The sequence below is a fragment of the Solea senegalensis genome, linkage group LG5 (genome assembly GCF_019176455.1).
Source record: "Solea senegalensis isolate Sse05_10M linkage group LG5, IFAPA_SoseM_1, whole genome shotgun sequence".
Lineage (NCBI taxonomy): Eukaryota > Metazoa > Chordata > Actinopteri > Pleuronectiformes > Soleidae > Solea > Solea senegalensis.
The window spans coordinates 6950126-6969065 of record NC_058025.1 but is presented as its reverse complement, the minus strand read 5'-3'; the positions used below and the strand labels follow the sequence as shown (position 1 = coordinate 6969065).

Sequence of the window (18940 nt, the reverse complement as noted above, 5' to 3'; positions counted from 1 at the left end):
AAATGTACAATTTGAACAAATCCCCATTGTAACATAAACAATACATAATACAGAATAATAAAAAGAGAGAAAGACAACAAAAAAGTTAGACTAAAAATTACACTTGTTGCTTGTTCCACTTTTGTACAGCACAAGGAAATTACCTGTTTCCACTAAATAATTTCACTGCCCACTGACAGTACCACCTCAGGGTGGCCCTCGGCAAATATCTGGCCCAAAAGCCCTGTAAAATATCCGCCTAAATCCAGATTGTTGTTCTTATTAAAAGGAAACACAACAGTTTAGTTCACTCTCTGTTCCCAGTCTCAGTGAACGCAGCACATTGTGCCTCGTTTTGACCAACAGGTGGTGCGAGTGAGTCGCTAAATGTCCAGTCTCGTGTCCCGTCAATCATTTCTTGTCAGCGTGTTAGAGTGGAGCAAGAAAACTGAGGCAGGGGAGAACCACACTGACACTGACACTACAGCACACTACAGCACAGCATGGGGACTTTGTAATGACAGGACTGCTGTGACCTTCTCTCTCTTTCTCTTTAATTCACTAGTAGTTGTTATACCAGTGCGACTTACACACAGTGAATTGTTTGTTTTAACGTTAGCTTTGAGGCTGAGGTTGTTTCCAGTGCATACGAGCTCACTCACACACAGTGGAGGAGGAAACGAAGCAGGATGTACCATGAAGAAACCGCAACTTTACAAAAGCCACGCTATGGAAGTAAGTGTCACTGTTTTATGAAGCTATAACATGGCGTTAACCCTCACCTTTCAAAGCACAGACAATTAAAACACAAAAAAAACAAGCTAACGTTTGGTGGCGTCTGATGAGCAACAGGTGCTTTTCTTTTCTTTTTAGCAACAGGATACCTTCAGTAGGTGTGGCAATCGTGGCAAAATTTGGGTGAATGTACGAATTATGATTAAGGAAAGTGAACAAAAGTGTTGAAGGAGTAGGTTAAGTTAAGGGTTTATATGGTTGTTAAATTAAATCTATAAAATGGTTAAATTGAGAGGTTAGGATACGAAATCGTTCCACTATTTTAACTCCCTGGGTATGAATGGAACTCCATACGATATTTATTATTTATTGTTATAAGAGCACTTACACTTAAGTTAACAATGCATTTCCTATATCATAAATGGGCATAATCATCAGTATTGTTTGTGATAGACTTGAAAATGCATTTTAACACAACCTATACGGACCTTTTTAGGTCAGTTAATATGTCAGTTACTTTCTCGATAAATCGAATCCCTGTTGGGTCTGTAAAATGTCAGAAAATGTCGAAAAATGTTTCCCAAACCTGGAAAATGATGATGTCCTTGAATGTCTTCTTTCCACAAACCAAAAATGATTCCTTTGCCATATGGAGCAAAGAAACCAGAACATATTCACATTTAAGAAGCTGAAAAATTGCTTGTTTTATAGCTTGTTTTAGTTATTTAAAAAACACACACTATGATATAATATTTCAAAATAGTTGACATTTAGTAATCATTTAATAACTGTTGCAGCCCTACCATGATGTAAACAAAACAAGGACGTAAAAGTAGTTTTGTTTCAGCAGCATATTATATATTTATTTTAATTTTCCTTATTGCCACATTATTTATTCTAGTACATCAGTGGTCCTTCTTGTTTTATTTACATTTTACATATTTTAAGTCTTGATCAGTGAAGCCTGGAGCATTTTTATTTTTTTCTGCACTCATTTGACTTAGTTTTAAAACTTTTTTATTTATGTATCACATTGTATGTTTGTCGTGTCTTTGTAAGATGTTTGTCAAAGGATGCCCCTGTCTTAAAATTCCAAAACAAATCTACTTGTGGGTACAAATATCATATCATAAATGGGCAAAGTCGTTAAAGCTTCTGTCACTTTCATTAAACAATTGAACGTACGGGACATATTTTCATATTTATAAGTTATGCACTAAAGCTTTAAAGCAGACTTTTACAGTTCATAAAATAAATTCTATTGTGAATTAGTTTGGTCTGGTGAACTGCCTCATTCAAAGTGCTCTCACATGATCCACATTGTGACACACTGGTGCTTTTTTTATTATCTATTTATTTAATGGAGTTAGCTTGCGGCATATCAGCCTGTCCACACATTTGGCATTTTCTCATAGGTTAACCATTAACTTTGGATACCGCTGCTCTTAAGAAATCTATAACTGACTCCATGGCTATGCCAGGAATGCAATGTAGTCAAGTGATATACAGTAAAACACACATTATGTCTGCGTAATGCTTCATTGAGTAACTGTTTGCCGTAGATATCTTGTCACTTAAGCATCTGTGGGCAACGTACAACTGTGATAGATAACATGAATCAATCACGTCATCAGTGCAGGCTTTTCTTTTGACTTGGCTCACTGGATATCATTGATTACAGCTCATGTGGTGTTGATGGGTAAGACGTGAGAAAAGCTGCCCCTATTTTGCTTCTCACTTCACCTAAAAGCAAAGTCAACCATGACTGTTTGCTCCCTGTTGGCTCTCTCCAAAATGAATGTCAATCTTTGCTAAAGTCTGCCAACAGTGGGCTATAAAGACGATTTTAATCAAAGTTGAATAATGGGGCTGATAATTAGGTCCGCAACTAACAATTATTTTCATGATCGATTTTAGTTGACGATTTAGTAACGGCTAATTGTTTCAGTCCTACTGATAGTCTGAGTGTAGCCTGAAACAGCCTCAGCTTCTGGTGGTATGGATTCCACAAGTTGTTGGAAGCTTTTCTGTCATTGTAGCACATAATTTCTGCCCATTCATGCGTCCTATCTCTCTCTCTCTCTCTCTCTCTCTCTCTCTCTCTCTTACTCCACCACATCCCAAAAGTGTTCTGTTGGACTTGGATCTGGTGACTAACGTGGCCACTTAGACCCTCCAGAGCAGGGGTGGGAATCACTGGGTGCCTCACGATACCAATAATATCACGATATCAATATATTGCAAGCGTTACATATGGCGATGCGTCACGATATCTGTCTGACTCAAGAAAACAAAACAGTTCATAAGTGCAGTTCACTTTCTGCTTCATAAGACTTCATAAGCTGTATCTGGGTGTACCTAATAAACTGCTCACTTTGTAATTATGTCAGTTCTGTAACAACGGATGCACATGGCTGATGAACAAACAGACGTTTAAAGCCCCATAGAGCCTTGATAAACAATGAATGTCCCACAGGGAAATGTGTTTTGGACTCGGCACTGCAGTCCCATCATCTTTCAATTTGCAAGCCTAAAATTCCAGGAATATCAGGATTGCATTGGTGAGACACGTACTTACAAACCTACAATTTTAAATTGTAAATTGTTTAAGCTGATCGATCAACGGGTCCAATGAGCTGACTCACGTGTGTGTTTGCACAAAACACACGTGTTGCACAGTCTTAAGCGCCAACATCCTTTTAAAAGAAAAAAGATAGCAACACCACACGAAAACCGATCTGCTAGTCTTTTGTCAAACTCAAGACAAGGCACTTGGTCAAGTTTTAGGAAGTGACGATCCTTAACCTGAGCTCCAGGTCTGTCATTGTATCTTCACTCAGCCAGAAATAAAGAGATTTGATTGGATTAGGGCAGCATAGTACTAAGCACAGTCAGGGGCAGGTCTGATTAAACTGCAGCGCAGGTAAAGGCCAGCTCTCAGCAGAAGTCACTTCAGTGGAATAATTCACTCAGGTCATTGACATTTATCATTGCTTTTTATCACAAAATGGTTGATCAGCTGAGTAAGTGTTTTAGTGAACTAATCAGCACCTGAAAAAAGGAAATGAAACCTCCTGTAACAATTCGTGCTTTTGCTAGAATCAGCCAACAATCGACTTACAATTTCAGCCGTTTTCATTTTTAATATCAGAACAGTTCCCTAAAAACGACCACGACTCAACGGCTAAATAATTTCAGATGCTTCAGTTTATACTGAGCTTCATACATCTGAATGAATAAGCTTTGTCATATGCCCCCACCTTTTGCCCTAAATCAGCGAGGATTGGCTTTTGTGTTGTATTGAAGCCTCTGATCACTAGTTGGCAGTTTGCCTCTCTTGCAATACCTTTCACTCCTCTTACTAGACGACGATTATCTATATGTTTTTGCATTTAACGTTCTCAACATGATATTGTGTTCTTGTTTTTCAGCCATTCAGGACGATGAGAGGCTTTCAGCAGAGGAGATGGACGAGAGGAGACGACAGAACATCGCCTACGAATACCTGTGTCACCTGGAGGAGGCCAAGCGGTAAGAAGGCTGCGGGGCAGAATTATGGGAAAACCGTGAAACATAAGCGGCACATGCTGACGAAAGCCAACCACTTTCCCTTGGGTTGTTTGCTCTGTGTGTCATTCCATTCCTTATTAATAATGTTTGATTATGTAGACGAGTGTCACGGGACAAGTTTGTGTTTGAACGTCGTTAAGGTAGTGCTCGAGAAATTAAGTGATGGAGAAACACGGTGAAGTGAATGTGGCAGATGAAGGGAGTAAAGCTGTGTGTGGTTAAATGTTTGTGCAGCACGGAGCTGTAATGAGATGACACGGAACCGTGAGCACACGAGTGTGTTTGTGTGATTAAAAACATGGGAGGTGCTGACTTTGTGGAAAGGGTGCCTCTCTCTCTTTCCACCACACCCTTAACCTCATTGATTGTTGAAATAATCAAATAGACACTAGATGAATTAGAGAATTTACTGTTTAGTTTAGCGATATTTTTACCCAGCAAAAGAGATATTGTGAAGACGACAATAAATCTGATGAAGGCTCTTGCTGGTGATGCTCCTGAAACTAAAACTAGATAAAAAAACCACTTCCTGTCTTGTTCAGTGGGGCATCTTTTTGAACAGGGAGGAACAGGAAATTGAACTCTGCTTCTTTTTTACACACTGATTCTGCTACGACATCCTCTGTCTCAACTGATTGATGCCCTGGATGGATTATCTATGCTCAACTCTATTACAGCATGCTGTAGCTTAGTGGTGATTCAACAAAAAGGGGTTTCCAATTTGGAATGTTTCCAATATTCCAGAACTAAAGTTCCCAATCCTATGGAAAGTTTCTGGACATTGACCAGGAGTTTCTGCTCGGGACTCAGTGTGTGCAGTTTAATTTTCATCAGCTTCTCCTCACCAGATTACTGTTTGACAAGTGAACTTGTACTTTGGCTTAGTTAAGACTGTTTAAATAGCCTGACATCATCTGTTTATGTCACAGCGTAAAAGTTTAGTGCATGTCTACCTGAGCTGCACTATTGCAACCGCACTTAAAAATGCCCACCGTTATGCACATTTACTTGCACGTTTACTGTCCTTTTCTCCTTTTGCTGCTGACTTTTACATCATCCTGGGTAATTGTGGACTGGAGCATCTAGTTTTAGAAACGTGTCAAATTAGATTAGGATTAAAACTGAAGTGAGCATGGGATTAGGTTCTGCTCTCTGGGGTCAGGTGTCGGCAGTCGACGTAACAAGTGCACCTGGATAATGGTCTTTAGGGCTGCAGTTAATCGTCAGCTATTATGATAAGTGATTCATCGGTTTGAGCGTTTTCTGATTTTTCTTAAATGTGAATATTTTCTAGTTTCTTTGCATGTAACAAAAAAGTTTTAGTTTGTGAACAAAACAAGACATTTGAGAACATCATCATTTCCAGCCCTGTAATGGTCTTTGTTCAAATTATTTATTCGACAATACCAGAATATTTTAGAAATGTTGCTTAGAAATGTTGCCTTAAAATTGTATATAAAGAAATTCTTAGTGAAACAAAATTGAGTCTCCAAATAAGTTTTTGTGATTCTTGGACAGTTCCTTGGTTTATATTTTAATTTATTGATGCCTTACACATGATGACATTTAGATGGGGAAAGAAAAAAAAAAAACATAACAGGAAACAAATAGTTGGAAGTGCTGACTCGGCTTTATCACCTGACCAGTGACGTGGTTAAGGACAACCTGATCTGCAACTTCACTATTGGCCTTTTTCTACAGCAAACCTAATAGAAAAAACACATTAATACAACATAACATTAATTATTTTGTATTCACATGTCACTAGAAACAATGACATTAACTTCAGCTATGGTTAACGTCATTAACAATGATGTGACTGTATGTATGTATGTGTGTACATGCTGTGATAATGGACAGCCGCTTGGGATAAATCTAGGTCAGTCCAAAGTCGTACATATATGGCACGCGATATGAACTTGCATATTTAATTTGCTCAAACCAGAAATGTATTGCCCACATGGTTTGTTGTTCAAAGTCCTCCATCTTGTGAACTTAACTTTAGTGGTGATGTTGTCCATACACACACACACACACACACACACACACACACACACACACACACACACACACACACACACACGCATTTCTGAAACAAGACTTTGTACCCTGACTGGAGAGTAAACAGTTACCAGTTTACGTTTGAAGTTTGGATTGGGACCTTGCTGTTTTTTTTTGTTTTTTTTAACAGATCCACTGTTAATCTTTGTAGAAGTGGTAGTAGTGAATGAGACTGTCCTCACTTCTAACTACAGTTTGTCTTTGTGCACACAGAGCCACATGCACAAACACAAACTCATGACCAGCATGACTAAGATTTCTGACGCAAGAAGAGACAGAAAAAGTCCAGTTTTGTAGTTTACTAATAATGCGTTGAGGTGTGACATAACCCTGAGTCCTTTGGTCCAGAAAGCTGTGGTTTGTTTAGTCCAGTTAGTCACAGATTAGACAATGACAGGAAGTGCTGCTTTAAGTGCTTGTAAACAGGACTACTAGCCTGTCCTGCTCCAGGAGACACATTGTCTTAAGTCCAGGAAGTGAAGTTTCACAGGAGAGCTGGGTTACCCGTGCAGGATGTCACATTCCCGCCAACAATATCTATTCTTTGTAACTGTAGTCATTTCTATTCTCATACCCACATTCACTCTTCATTAATAAGTTTCCATGATATGAAACTTAAGGGGTTTAATCTGCTTCATTTCTTTGACTTTGGTGTGAGCCTGTGTGTGTGAGTGTGTTTGCGATGGAGAGAGCGAGAGTGCACCCTGTTTGTGTTTGTATCTTTGTTTTGATTCACTGCCAAATGGGTTTTTTCCTGGCAAGCAACTTTGTGTGTTGGTAAAAGGTTAACTGGTGTGTCTTTCTGTTGATGCAACAATAGCATCTGCTCAATACCAGGTCCCAAAACGGGACGGAGGGGTGTGTGGTGGTGGGAGGGCAATGCGAGAAACATCTAAGCATAAGAAATGTAGAGGCTGAGGCAGTATTTTGGTAATTATGCATAATTACTCTGAAGCTGTGCTAAGATACTGAAGAGCCATTTGATACTTTACTTTTCATCAGTAAAATAATGCATCCTCATTTGTGATACATAGAGAAACATTTGCTTGATTGATTGATTGATTGATTACTAAATGAATTGTCAACTGTTGTTGAGTTTTCTGATTCTTCAGATTCTAAAATGTGATAAAATGTAAATATTTTCTGGTTTCTTTGCTCCATTTAACAAAGAAATCATTAAAACTGAATCATTTTGGTTTGCGGACAAACTGGGACATTTGAGAAACACTGATTGACATTTTTCAACATTTTTCTGCACCAAACAATTACTCGCTTAATCGAGTAATGCAGGAAATGTAGCTGCAACTACAACTATCGATTATTTTCATAATCAATTAAACTGTCATTACTGTCATTCTCGATTAATTTGATTAGTTGTTTGGTCGATAAAATGTTGATTGACGTTTCGCAAACCTCAAAATGATGGTGTTTGGTTTGTCCACAAACCAAAACGATTCATTTTTTTAATTTTTGATTTCTTTTGTTATATGGAGCAAAGAAACAAGAAAATATTCACATTTAAGAAGACAAAAAAGTCAGTGAACTTGTTTCCATTATTTAAAAAACACTCAAACCCATTAATCAATGATCAAAAATGTTTGACAATTACTTTACTCGAGTAAAGACAGCTGCTATCTTTACTCTCACTAAAGCACAGATTTGTCACACATGTCTTTCTTCTTATAAAACCCCTCTGGCGTCATATTGACTGTGTGTGCGTGCGTGCGTGCGTGTGTGCGCGCTTGTCCTTAATGTGCTGACACTCATTGGAGATCGAGTCTGCTGAGACACCCACATGGACATTTAATCAAGCTAAACAAGTTGTGAGTGGGCATGAATGCATGTGGGAAGCTTTATTGTTTTTAAGAGTCAGGGGAGAAGGGAGTTGCTGGTATGAACACAATAACTGAAGCATAAACAAGCTACAGCAGAGAGTACTGTGCACTTTTAGTGGAGGGAGACTCAGTGATAGGATAATACTGAACTGAACTGGCTGTTTTTGTTTGAATTTGGAGCCATCAGCACCGAGGTGTGACCATAGTAATAAATATTGTGTCACACTTCCAGGCCAAGATAATCTGTAACAGATTTTCAGGCCATGATGATTCATTGTCTTCTCAAATCATTCACTAGTTCTTTGGAATGCTTTTTTCCCCCCTAATATCTCTGGGAATAGCCTGGCTGAGGCCGCAGCTCTAAAAGCAAAATATTCAACCCTTCAGTGGGGAAATGACATCATTGTGAAAAATGGTCAGTGTTACTTTAACATGTGCTGTATATTCTACTCAGCTTTTACTATTTCCAGACGCGTCTGTGGCCACGTCTTTGTTTGCGATTCATTTTTACTCCCAGTAATGAAGTGCGCCACAAAGCTTTTATATTGATTGAAGCAGCGATATCCGATTAGTTCGCTCATTATACTTAAAACTGTCAATGAAGAATCCGTCTAACCTTCACATTGTCCCAGAGCTGAGACTGCAAATGTGTCCACAACCCCCTTCCTAAAGCATGCTGGGCACAGTGTAGGTGTTGCCTGTAACGACGCCAAGTTCTGTCAAGCCAACACTTTATTCTTCTGTTTAACCCAAAACCCTCAGCTAAATGAAGCCTTTGTAGAAAATGTTGTACTCGCTGTCTACAGGGTAGGAGAAAGAGAAGGTAAGAAACAGAGGAAGGCAGTGATGCAACATTACAGATGCCACAACTGCCTTAAAACATCAAGAACAATGGCTTTAGTGTGTACTCTGTAAATGCTGTTGTTGTGCTGTGTGTGTTTAAATACCCTGTATGCAATGCAGTACTTGTTTGGTCTGTAAAATGTCAGAAAATGTTGATCAGTTATTTTTGTTATATGGAACAAAGAGTAGATTAATTTGTTATATGGAGCAAAGAAACCTGAAAATATTCACATTAAAGAAGCTGAGAAATCAGAAAACTTGTTTTAACTATTATTAACGTAGTTAAACAATTTATTTATAGTCGTAATCAATTCATTTGTAAGTGTTGGGCTGTAACTAACAATTATTTTCAGAATTGATTGATCTGTTGTTTATTTTCTTTGATTAATTGAGTATTTGTTTGGTCCATAAATTTGTTAGAAAATGTAAGTCAGCGTTTTGCAAACCTGGAGATGATGATGTTCTCAAAATATCTTATTTTGTCCACAAACCAAAATTACAGTTTTAATGAAACCAGAAACTATTCACATTTAAGAAGCTGAGCTGTGTTTACTGTAGTAATCAATTAATAATCAGATTTTTTTATTTATATACATGTTTGCAAGTTGATCAATAATAATGTCTTTGTTTTTTACAGGTGGATGGAGGCCTGCCTAGAGGAAGACTTGCCTGCGACCACTGAATTAGAAGAGGGACTGAGGAACGGCGTCTACCTTGGCAAACTTGCCAACTTTTTTGCCCCCAAAATGGTGTCTGTGAAAAGGATCTATGACAGAGACCAGGCCCGTTATAAAGTAAGTGTATTTCAAAACAAAATTGTATAATTTTCTCACCACTACACTTGCATTCTTCAGCAGTTTGCGCCATATCAGACATTTCCAGATCTTTCTGGAACTTCCTGACATTTGAGACAGTTTTCGCACTGGAAAGTCTGAAGGTCTTACTCTGACATTCTTGACCTTTTCGTATGTCATAAGCAGTATAAGGAGTGTAACTTTTTTCCTTGTACTGTACAACAAGCTGCCTCAGTAACTAACTATAGAAGAATTGTCTCACCAGCTTTTTACAAAGTCATGTTCCTCTATATTGAAACTTTCACTTTCAATATCTGGCAGTTATTCAACCGTTAAAGAATAACGGTACTGAGAAGCTGACGTTACAAACATGTGACCGATGGTGAATCTTGTCTGTGATTGGACGGTCGTTCCACGGAGGGCTACCGTAAGACAGGTCTTTGACCGCAAAGCTCTAGTTCTCCAGTAGTTTTCACAGACAGTCTAGGAGTTAAGTTAATCAGAAATGTGCATGCCAAATATCAGGACGGTAACAGAATACAATTTGAGTTGTGTAACAATGCCTAAACCTAACCATAATTCAAATCTCAGCCCGGAACTTAACCAGTTCCTTTGGAAATGAGGTTCTGCCTCATCAGGGCCAGGTTTAGGTTTTTGACTACTGGTCCTGAATAGGTGTGTTTATGCCATCCACACAGTCATAATGGGTCTCTGTGGAAGCAATGGACCTGCAGACTACCTGGAACTATACAATGTCTTCTTTTGTTTAGTTTTTTTTAAGACAAAATATTTCCACACAACCAAACGTACTGTTCCTCTTGGACACTTAAGTGTCCGCGGTGCCAGGTTCTGTTGAGCCAGAGGTCGTTGTCCAACATGTAGCCTCCTCTCTCCTCCTTCAGGCGACTGCTCTGCTCTCACTTAACATGTCATGTGATGGTACGCTTTTCTCACGAGTCACGTGTGTGTAATTACAGCCTGATGATAAACTTGCTTTTTTATAGTTGTTGTTATTATGTCTTTTACATTTTGTTGTAATTACTAAGTTTTAGTTCTGCGTGTTTGTGTGTTCTCCTCCAGAGCAAAGGCCTGCACTTTAGACACACTGACAACACAGTGCAGTGGCTCAGAGCGATGGAGTCAGTGGGCCTCCCTAAGGTAAGTCCATACTTACAGTATACAGACAGCCACTCTCTGTCTGACAAATGAATATACATACAAACATGTCCAGACCGTGCTTGCCCAGTCATCCCATCATTAAAGATGGCTGCTTTTGTTGCAGCCATCTGAATTAAGAGTGTTTTCTGATTTCTTCTACATCCCTGTAACATTTCATCTTTACTACCATAGTGCAATAGGCATAAAAGTGAAACAAGGACGACTGAGGTCATACCCAATGTCCAGTTGATGAAAAAGTCCTTGTCAACACTACAGTATCTGTAATATTCATCAACCATTCAATTGTTTTACCTGTGGAGTGAATATGCACCTTAATACAAGGTTTATTTCCAACTTTATTTGAGAGAATTAACTTTATTTATCTTTTTTATTTTATGCAATAATTTATTCAAGATCTTGTTGGTGGTAAATTAGATGTCTTGTAAAAGTGGTCTCCCAAAACCATGTCGGGGAGGAACTTGGAACATGTTGAGTGGAGGAGGGAGAGGTCAAAACAATGACCCTGTGACCTCTAACTTGACCTGCAGTGTCCACATACAGCACATACAATAATAATTCATATTTGAAAGGGGAGCCAAATGTTAGACCACTAAAAATTTACAAAAGGCAGAATTAACATCAGTACTGCTACTGTAAACAAAATAGAAGTTTAATCTAATAGCACCGCAGCACACACCACCATGATAAACTATGTAATCCTCCAGTAAATCACAAATGTTAGAGACAGGTTTTTTTTTATTAGGGCTGAATGATTAGAGGAAACTAATCTAATTGTGATTTTTCTGACAGATAGTCATGGACTGTGTTATAGATTAAAACGTAATAATTAAGTGTAAGGCTGTAACTAATGATTATTTTCAGAATTGATTAATTTCTTGTTTATTTTCTTGATGGATTGAGTATTTGTTTTGTCCATAAAATGTCAGAAAAGTTTTATCAGTGTTTCCAAAACCTAGAAATGAGGATGTTCTCAAAAGTCTTGTTTTGTCCACAAACCCCGAATGATTCAGTTTTATTGATAGTTATATGGAACAAAGGAACCTGAAAAACATTCCCTTTTAAGAAGCTGAACACTCAGAGAAATTGTTTTAATTATCTTAAAAAAAAAATGATGTAATGAATATAAAGCTGTTTCCTGGGGTTGCAATGTATCTTACTGGCGTTTCTATTACAGTGTGAACCATCTTGCTCCTGTTCAGCTACAGCCAGAATAAAGAGTGCCAAGACCCTGATAAAAGAAGAGTGATTGATACCTCTCATGGTTTCTGATTTCAGATATTCTATCCCGAAACGACAGATGTTTACGATCGCAAAAACATGCCCAAGGTGGTGTACTGCATACATGCACTCAGGTAAGATTAAAAGATCCAAAACACAAGTGATTTTTCACCTTTCTGCCCCCACACAGTTCTCCTGTCTGACAGTAAAATTGCTCACCCATCAGTAAAATCCTTTTGTTGGCACACTGGCAGAGCACCCAGTTTTTTTGTGAAAGTGCCACACCTGAATATCAAGTGTAGTGTAACCTCACTTCTGGGAAAAGGAAAGAAAACCAGTGGACTCAACTGTTATTGGTATCACTGACCTTAAGTCTTATAGTTGGACTAAAAACGTGTGACCTGTTGAGTGGATTAGATTCAGCTAAGTGTTGGATTTTGTCTGTTTGTGTGTTCAGCACGAGTCTGCTCATTTACAGTGTTTAACATAGATAAACGTCCTTTCACTCTGTAGTTATTGCAGACAATGTCACATGTGTTTAACTTGGACTCATGAAGGTCATTTTGCCATTTCTGCCTCTCCGTGCAGCGACAGAGTGTGAAGTTACAGAATTTGCTCATGTATGAAATGACAAATGTATGTTTTACTCCATTCTGGGGCTCAGGAATGCCCTCTTTTCACTTCCCATTGCATGAAAATGAAGAATGCACATGTATGCTAGGAAGACAAATGGTTACAAGAACTGGAAAATACTCACTTTTTCTTTTGTGGAGGTTAGAAATGCAAGGGCAATCTTTTTTTATGATTTCTGTTAAATGGGTCAAGGTTACTGTATGTTATACAGCACTGTTTCCGCAAATGTAGTGAGACTTGACATGCTTTCAGGCGCTGAATCGCCTCTGTGCTCTATATTATAGGGTTAGTTGGAATTAAATTCACAATTTGAGTTGCTGGATTTAAGTTTTGATCAAGTATGTGTTAAACACAGGTGAGCTGCTTAGATTAAGCTTACATATAGCATATAAGTAGACATTCAGTGGTCAAGTCTTTACTTATAGTCTCATCATCATAAGGGTTTGTAATATCTGAACATATTTCTAGTAAAAGATGGTTTTATTGTTAAATTTTATTGTGTCATCATGGTTTGCTCCAGTGTTACAACTCCAGCTCCTTAACTTTAAATCCACTAAAGTCTGCTTTATCTGTCTGACCCTTTCAGTTAACCAGACACAGATTTAGGGAGTGGTTATGTAAGCCACTTGGATTGTTTTCTCTGTTGTAGTGTTTTGGTCAGGTCCCGAGAGAATTGGTTTCCTTCCCTCCTTCTGCACACACGTGCTCTTCCTTCCTTGCGAGTCGCGCGTGCACTCGCACCATACCTAGTGAAGTATTCTGCGTCCCCTGGATCAAACATAATGCACACACGGAGGCAAGGCATTCACATTCAGAATGGCGGTGATTTCAAAGGGAACACAGTATAATAGTCTCTACTGACAAAGTGATGGAAATAAAAGAATCCAAACATGTAAAACAAGAGAGATCAGATGGGTCGTTGCACCAGGCTCGTCAGCTGATGCTCAGCAACCCCAGTGGCGTATAATCGGCCACTTTCATTAACCTCAGTCAGCTGTTACTGTGTGAATCAGCTGCCTCACTCTTAAAACATTACCCCTCACATAAGCCGTTTGCATAATTGTCTATTGCCCCCTGTGTCTCAAGGACAGAGTGCATTCCCCATGTTTACACACACATACACACACCATGATCAAAGGGCACAACCGCTTTGTGTACTCCGCTCAGAGTTGTGGTGAAGCCACACCTGACTCAAATATCAATAATTCATCATCACAATTGGATACCTGCGGCAAGATAAAAGTTTAATGACACTTCCAGTCACCTGGTTGTCGAATTTGTTTGCCCAGTGGAGTTCCACAGCGCGAGGTCGGCCTGTTTTAACCTCAATCAACACTACCCCCTGCTGGTGTTGGTGTGACACAACAGAGAATGGGATTTGTTATGTTCTTGAGGAGAAAAATAGAAATCTTATGTTTAGCTTTGAATCTTTGTGTTTTATTGCAGCTTGTACTTGTACAAATTGGGTATTGCACCACAGATTCAGGATCTTCTGGGAAAAGTGGCTTTTACAGGTAAGACCCATTGAAATTGATATATATATATATATTGTATATATGTACAATAATATTGTAATGTAATGTACTTTAGTTCTATAGCCCTTTACAACAACCCACAGTTGACCAAAGTGCTTTACAAAATAAAAGCATTACAGACACACAGCATTAAAAGCACAAATAGCACAAAAGCATTGAAGTTGCATGGATTTTTAAAAAGCAGTTGTGTGTGATATTTCCGATTTTTCTGAGAGGTTATGTCATCCCCTACATGTTGCTTTAGGGCCTTTTTGAAATTCCGATGTCTACACATCAAGTTATGCTTGTCGTCTTTTAATGAGAGCGCTCTTTCTTGTCGGGATTTAACTTTGAAGTGTAAAATAATACCATGTACCCTCAAGCATGAAAGGTTTTATTAGGATTTACTCAAACATGGTGTAATATTGATGTTTTCAGTGGGTTAGGGTTAGGTATGATTCGATGAAGCTTAAGACGCTGGATTTTGTCATCCCTCCTGACCATTTTGAAGTCGTATTTAAATGTCAGTGTTCTATTTGTTCACGGTGCAATTACATCCAACCACTTCAAAGTCAAATAGTTTGAATAGAAATGTGTTTTTATAGTTCCCATGAGGCAGTGTCTGATTTCTGACAGTTATTTGCTGAGGAAAAAACTAAAAGATAAATACATTGGGGGTGGAGTGGATCAGTGGTTAAGACCGGTACCCTGTGTGCGAAAGACATCATAGTCGCAATGGTCGCAAGTTCTATTCCACCCCTAGCTGATTGTACTCAATTCAATTAAGTCGCTTTGGATAAAAGTGTCTGCTAAATGACATGTAATGTAATGTAACATTGTATTGTCTGCTGTAGCTTGTATAGTGTTATACTTTGTCACCACAATTATTGTCCCTGTCTTTGACAAATCTCTTGATTCCCAGAGGAAGAGATCAGCAACATGAGGAGCGAGCTGGAAAAGTATGGCATTCAAATGCCGGCCTTCAGCAAGATCGGAGGAATCCTGGCCAATGAGCTCTCGGTAGATGAAGCAGCTCGTAAGTCCTCAAAACTTTTTTTATCAGTGTATTTGTTGGAGGCCTGAAAAGTTCCAGTTTTATTATCTGACATAGTTGAAAGTCTTGCAATGTGTTATTATTTCTCGTTGTCTTTTTGGCCTAAAAGCTCTGAAATGTTTATACACACTTTTAGTACATGCTGCTGTGATTGCCATCAATGAGGCTGTTGACAAAGGTCAAGCATCTGTGACGATGGGAGCGTTGAATAATCCTAATGCAATGCTGAAGAACATCCAGGACGCTTTGGCCCAGGACTACCAGGACACACTGAGCAAGGCTAAGACTCGGAAGCAGGGTCAGGCCTCAGGGAGGGTGAGGAGTCTTAACAAAAACACCTTTGTATCGCATGAAGTTTCAATTTCATTATTTTATTTCTGTAATTAACAGTAATATGACGATTATTACTGGGTTTTCCTGTATTGAAGGCTTGATTAACGTCTGTTTGACTTTGTCTTGACATGTACATCACTACTGCTCTCAGATGGACTCAGATGCCAGTTAACAGTATGACCTCTGAATGAAAATGTCACTGCAAAATGATATAAAACATATTTTAATAAAGCTACTGGCTGCAGTGTCTCATCGGTATTCACCCCAAATTGTTAAAAAAAAGTCTATCCTAGGCGAAGTGTATGTTGACCTCTATACTTGGACCACCAACAAATTTTGACCATTCTGTGCTGCAATGACGGTCTTATCAATCAACCAAAAATGCAAAATGGATGATGCTTTTCCAAACAAAGAGACGGAATGCAAAAAATGTTTACTGTGTTTCTGAACAAAGTATAGAATTGGTTATAGTTATACTAAAGAGGAGTCTGCACTGAGGTCTGAAACGATTTGCCTCCACTGACTCACTCCACTCAGCACATTCCAGCAGCTGCAGTGTCAGCTGTACTTCAACAAACGCTGCTGCTGCTACTCATCATCTGGCATCTCGCCTCCCACGCTCTCCTCTCCACAGATACTATAAAAACAGGAGTCATACTGGTTGAAATATGATTATAATAACATGTCATATATGCAGCCTCATTAGTTTGAACAGAGAGAATGAATCTGACTTTAAAGTTCAAATTAAACATGCTGTGTGAAATTAATACCAAACAAATGTGTTTTATGTTTCTGTTGTCTTTGCTAGAGTTCCCCAATTGCTACCGAAGAAAGAGACGTTTATGAGGAGCTGCTCACACAGCAGGAGATCCAGGGCTGCATTAACTTAGTCAACAGTAAGGACTTCTCCCCTCATGACCTTTTACATGCTTTCTTTTTTTTCTTCCATAAAATGAAGATAGAACAAAACTAATTTTTTTTCTTCCATTCCATGAAGATAGTGATATGCCGGTATATCGGGAGTGCTTGTGTCAATAACTGATGCGACTATACATTTATTTATTGGGTTACTTCTGTAGTGAAATGAGTTGGTGAAGGTGCAGGGATAGAGGTAGCAGTACTATTTTACTTTTTAGTCATATCTGGCATCTTAGCATGCTTGCCAATATCCAATAATACTTGTTAAAACCAATATCAGCCAATACTGATATCATGTCGATTATATTGTACATCCCTATTTAATTTCATTCAGAACTTATAACTTTAAGTAAGTGACATTTTGTCCTGGTTCTCCTCCCTCCAGTCCAGACGGCGATAAGGCAGGTGAATGAAGCGCTGTCTGCCCAGGACAAAGCTGCCCTGCTTGCTGCTCTTAGAGTTGAAGCTCTTGCCCTCCATGGTGTCCATGAGTCAAACTGCCACTGGTACCTGGAACATTTTACCACCTACTGCCAACATAAGTCCAAGGTAAACTGACTCGGGCTTGTTTGCTCAGCTGTTGCTGGAGCCAGAGTGCTCCCTGTTTTCTTTTTAAGATGTCAGCTAATTTTATTTTTGCAGTTTGTTGGACATACACAGTACACCCAGTCAATGTCTGTTACAGTAGGATCTTAGTGGTATCTCTAATAAAGTGTATTCTTGCTGCAGGATGTAGGGAGAGCAGTGATGACGGACAAAGAGGAGATTCAGAAAGTTGTCAGCTCTTGCAACGACTTTGCTGAGGCTGAAAAACGAAGTAAGAACCTTTTTTATTTGCATTCGTTTCACTTAACATGGATGTGGTGTATCAGTAGTGACAGATGAGTTACTTTGACAACACTCACAAAATGATGTAAAGTCTTATTGAGTAAAACCACAGGTTTTGTATCTAAGGTTTCAGAAAATGTAAGTGAAGTTAAAATGTCTGCGACTGACTACCTGTGAAAATTGTCTTGACCAGAACTTGAAGCGGTCGCTGCCATTAATGCCGCTATACGTCGCGGCAATGCAGTGGAGACGGCAGAGGAGCTCATGCACCCTGAGGCACAACTGCCCATTGTCTATCAAACTGCTGCCAACCTCTATCAGGCTGAGCTTTTCAGTTTGCAGCTACAAGGCAGTCGGGTGAGACATTTATGTTTGCTATTCTGATAGATGCTGTATCGGAAGGGGCATGGGGAGGTTTGTGCTCGATTATGTGCTGCAGATAAATGTCACTTCATGGCCTGTGATCCACTCCGTTATTTGACACAGTCTGGCCTGAGCCATGAAGAGCTGAGCGTAGCCGTGGAGATGCTGTCCGCCGTAGCAGTGCTCAACGAAGTGCTGGACACCAAAGACCCACAGGCTGTGATTGAACAAATGTCCGACTCTCCTCTGGGCTTCACCAACATAGACCAAGATAACCTCAACAGGTAAGACGGCTGCTGGACTCTGCTTTAGACACCTAAGGAGCAAGATTTATCAGTGACATAAAACAAAGTTTCGGAAGGTGGAAGGCTCAGTGTTCCTTTAACAATCTCCAGTTCTGTAGTTACCCCTGGACTCCTCCTTTGCTCTGATATTAGATCATACAAGAAATCCATTTAAAGGATACTAGGGATGCACAATATTGGACTTTTGCCGATATTCGATATGCTGTTATACTGTGATATCGATAGAGGGGGTTAACCCTGCGTCTGCCTTTTAAATTAACTAAATATTTAGCTTACTCATGGCACAGCAGATGTAGTGATACATTTTCTTCCTTGTGCAAAATAAGTTAACATTAAAAAATAATAGTTGGAGCTGACACGAGCATATAAGAGGTCGCAGCATTTCCGTTTTACCGCTTTAATCATGAGTTAAAATCAGAGGATCGCGGCGTGTTTGCCAATATCGGATAATACATTTTAAAGCCTGTATCTGCTAATATTGCTATAGAGTCAATAATTCAATTACAAAGAGAATCTCTTAAAGTGTAAAGTGCAGTGACTCACAACCTACTTTATCAACACCAGGGTGGGCTGTTGTGCCCTGACTCGTAATGTTTTGACTCACCCCTTCAGGTATGCTGACACACTTATCAAACTGCGAGCTGAGTCTCTTGCCCAGGGCCAAGAGTTTCTCACCTGGAATGATGTTCAGAAGTGCATCGACACAGTCAACGTTCAGGTCCACGAAGAGCATGAACGTAAGGAAGTTCTGTTTTTTTTTGTATATCAAAGAAATCGT

The 18940-nt window shown here is 39.2% G+C and overlaps 1 protein-coding gene across 1 annotated transcript in view; it reads left to right on the top strand.

Moving 5' to 3' along the window:
- The first annotated feature begins 430 nt into the window (after nt 1-430).
- Nucleotides 431-18940, top strand: part of iqgap2 (IQ motif containing GTPase activating protein 2) — a 32939-nt gene continuing 14429 nt past the window's right edge. Inside the window, exons 1-14 of the mRNA XM_044026613.1 lie at nt 431-714; nt 4146-4245; nt 9661-9817; nt 10898-10975; nt 12272-12348; nt 14294-14361; nt 15284-15397; nt 15552-15730; nt 16557-16644; nt 17052-17215; nt 17396-17483; nt 17688-17851; nt 17981-18141; nt 18775-18899. Coding sequence (XP_043882548.1) covers nt 669-714; nt 4146-4245; nt 9661-9817; nt 10898-10975; nt 12272-12348; nt 14294-14361; nt 15284-15397; nt 15552-15730; nt 16557-16644; nt 17052-17215; nt 17396-17483; nt 17688-17851; nt 17981-18141; nt 18775-18899 — 1609 coding nt within the window. The 5' untranslated portion in view covers nt 431-668. The remainder of the gene's footprint in view (nt 715-4145; nt 4246-9660; nt 9818-10897; nt 10976-12271; nt 12349-14293; nt 14362-15283; nt 15398-15551; nt 15731-16556; nt 16645-17051; nt 17216-17395; nt 17484-17687; nt 17852-17980; nt 18142-18774; nt 18900-18940) is intronic.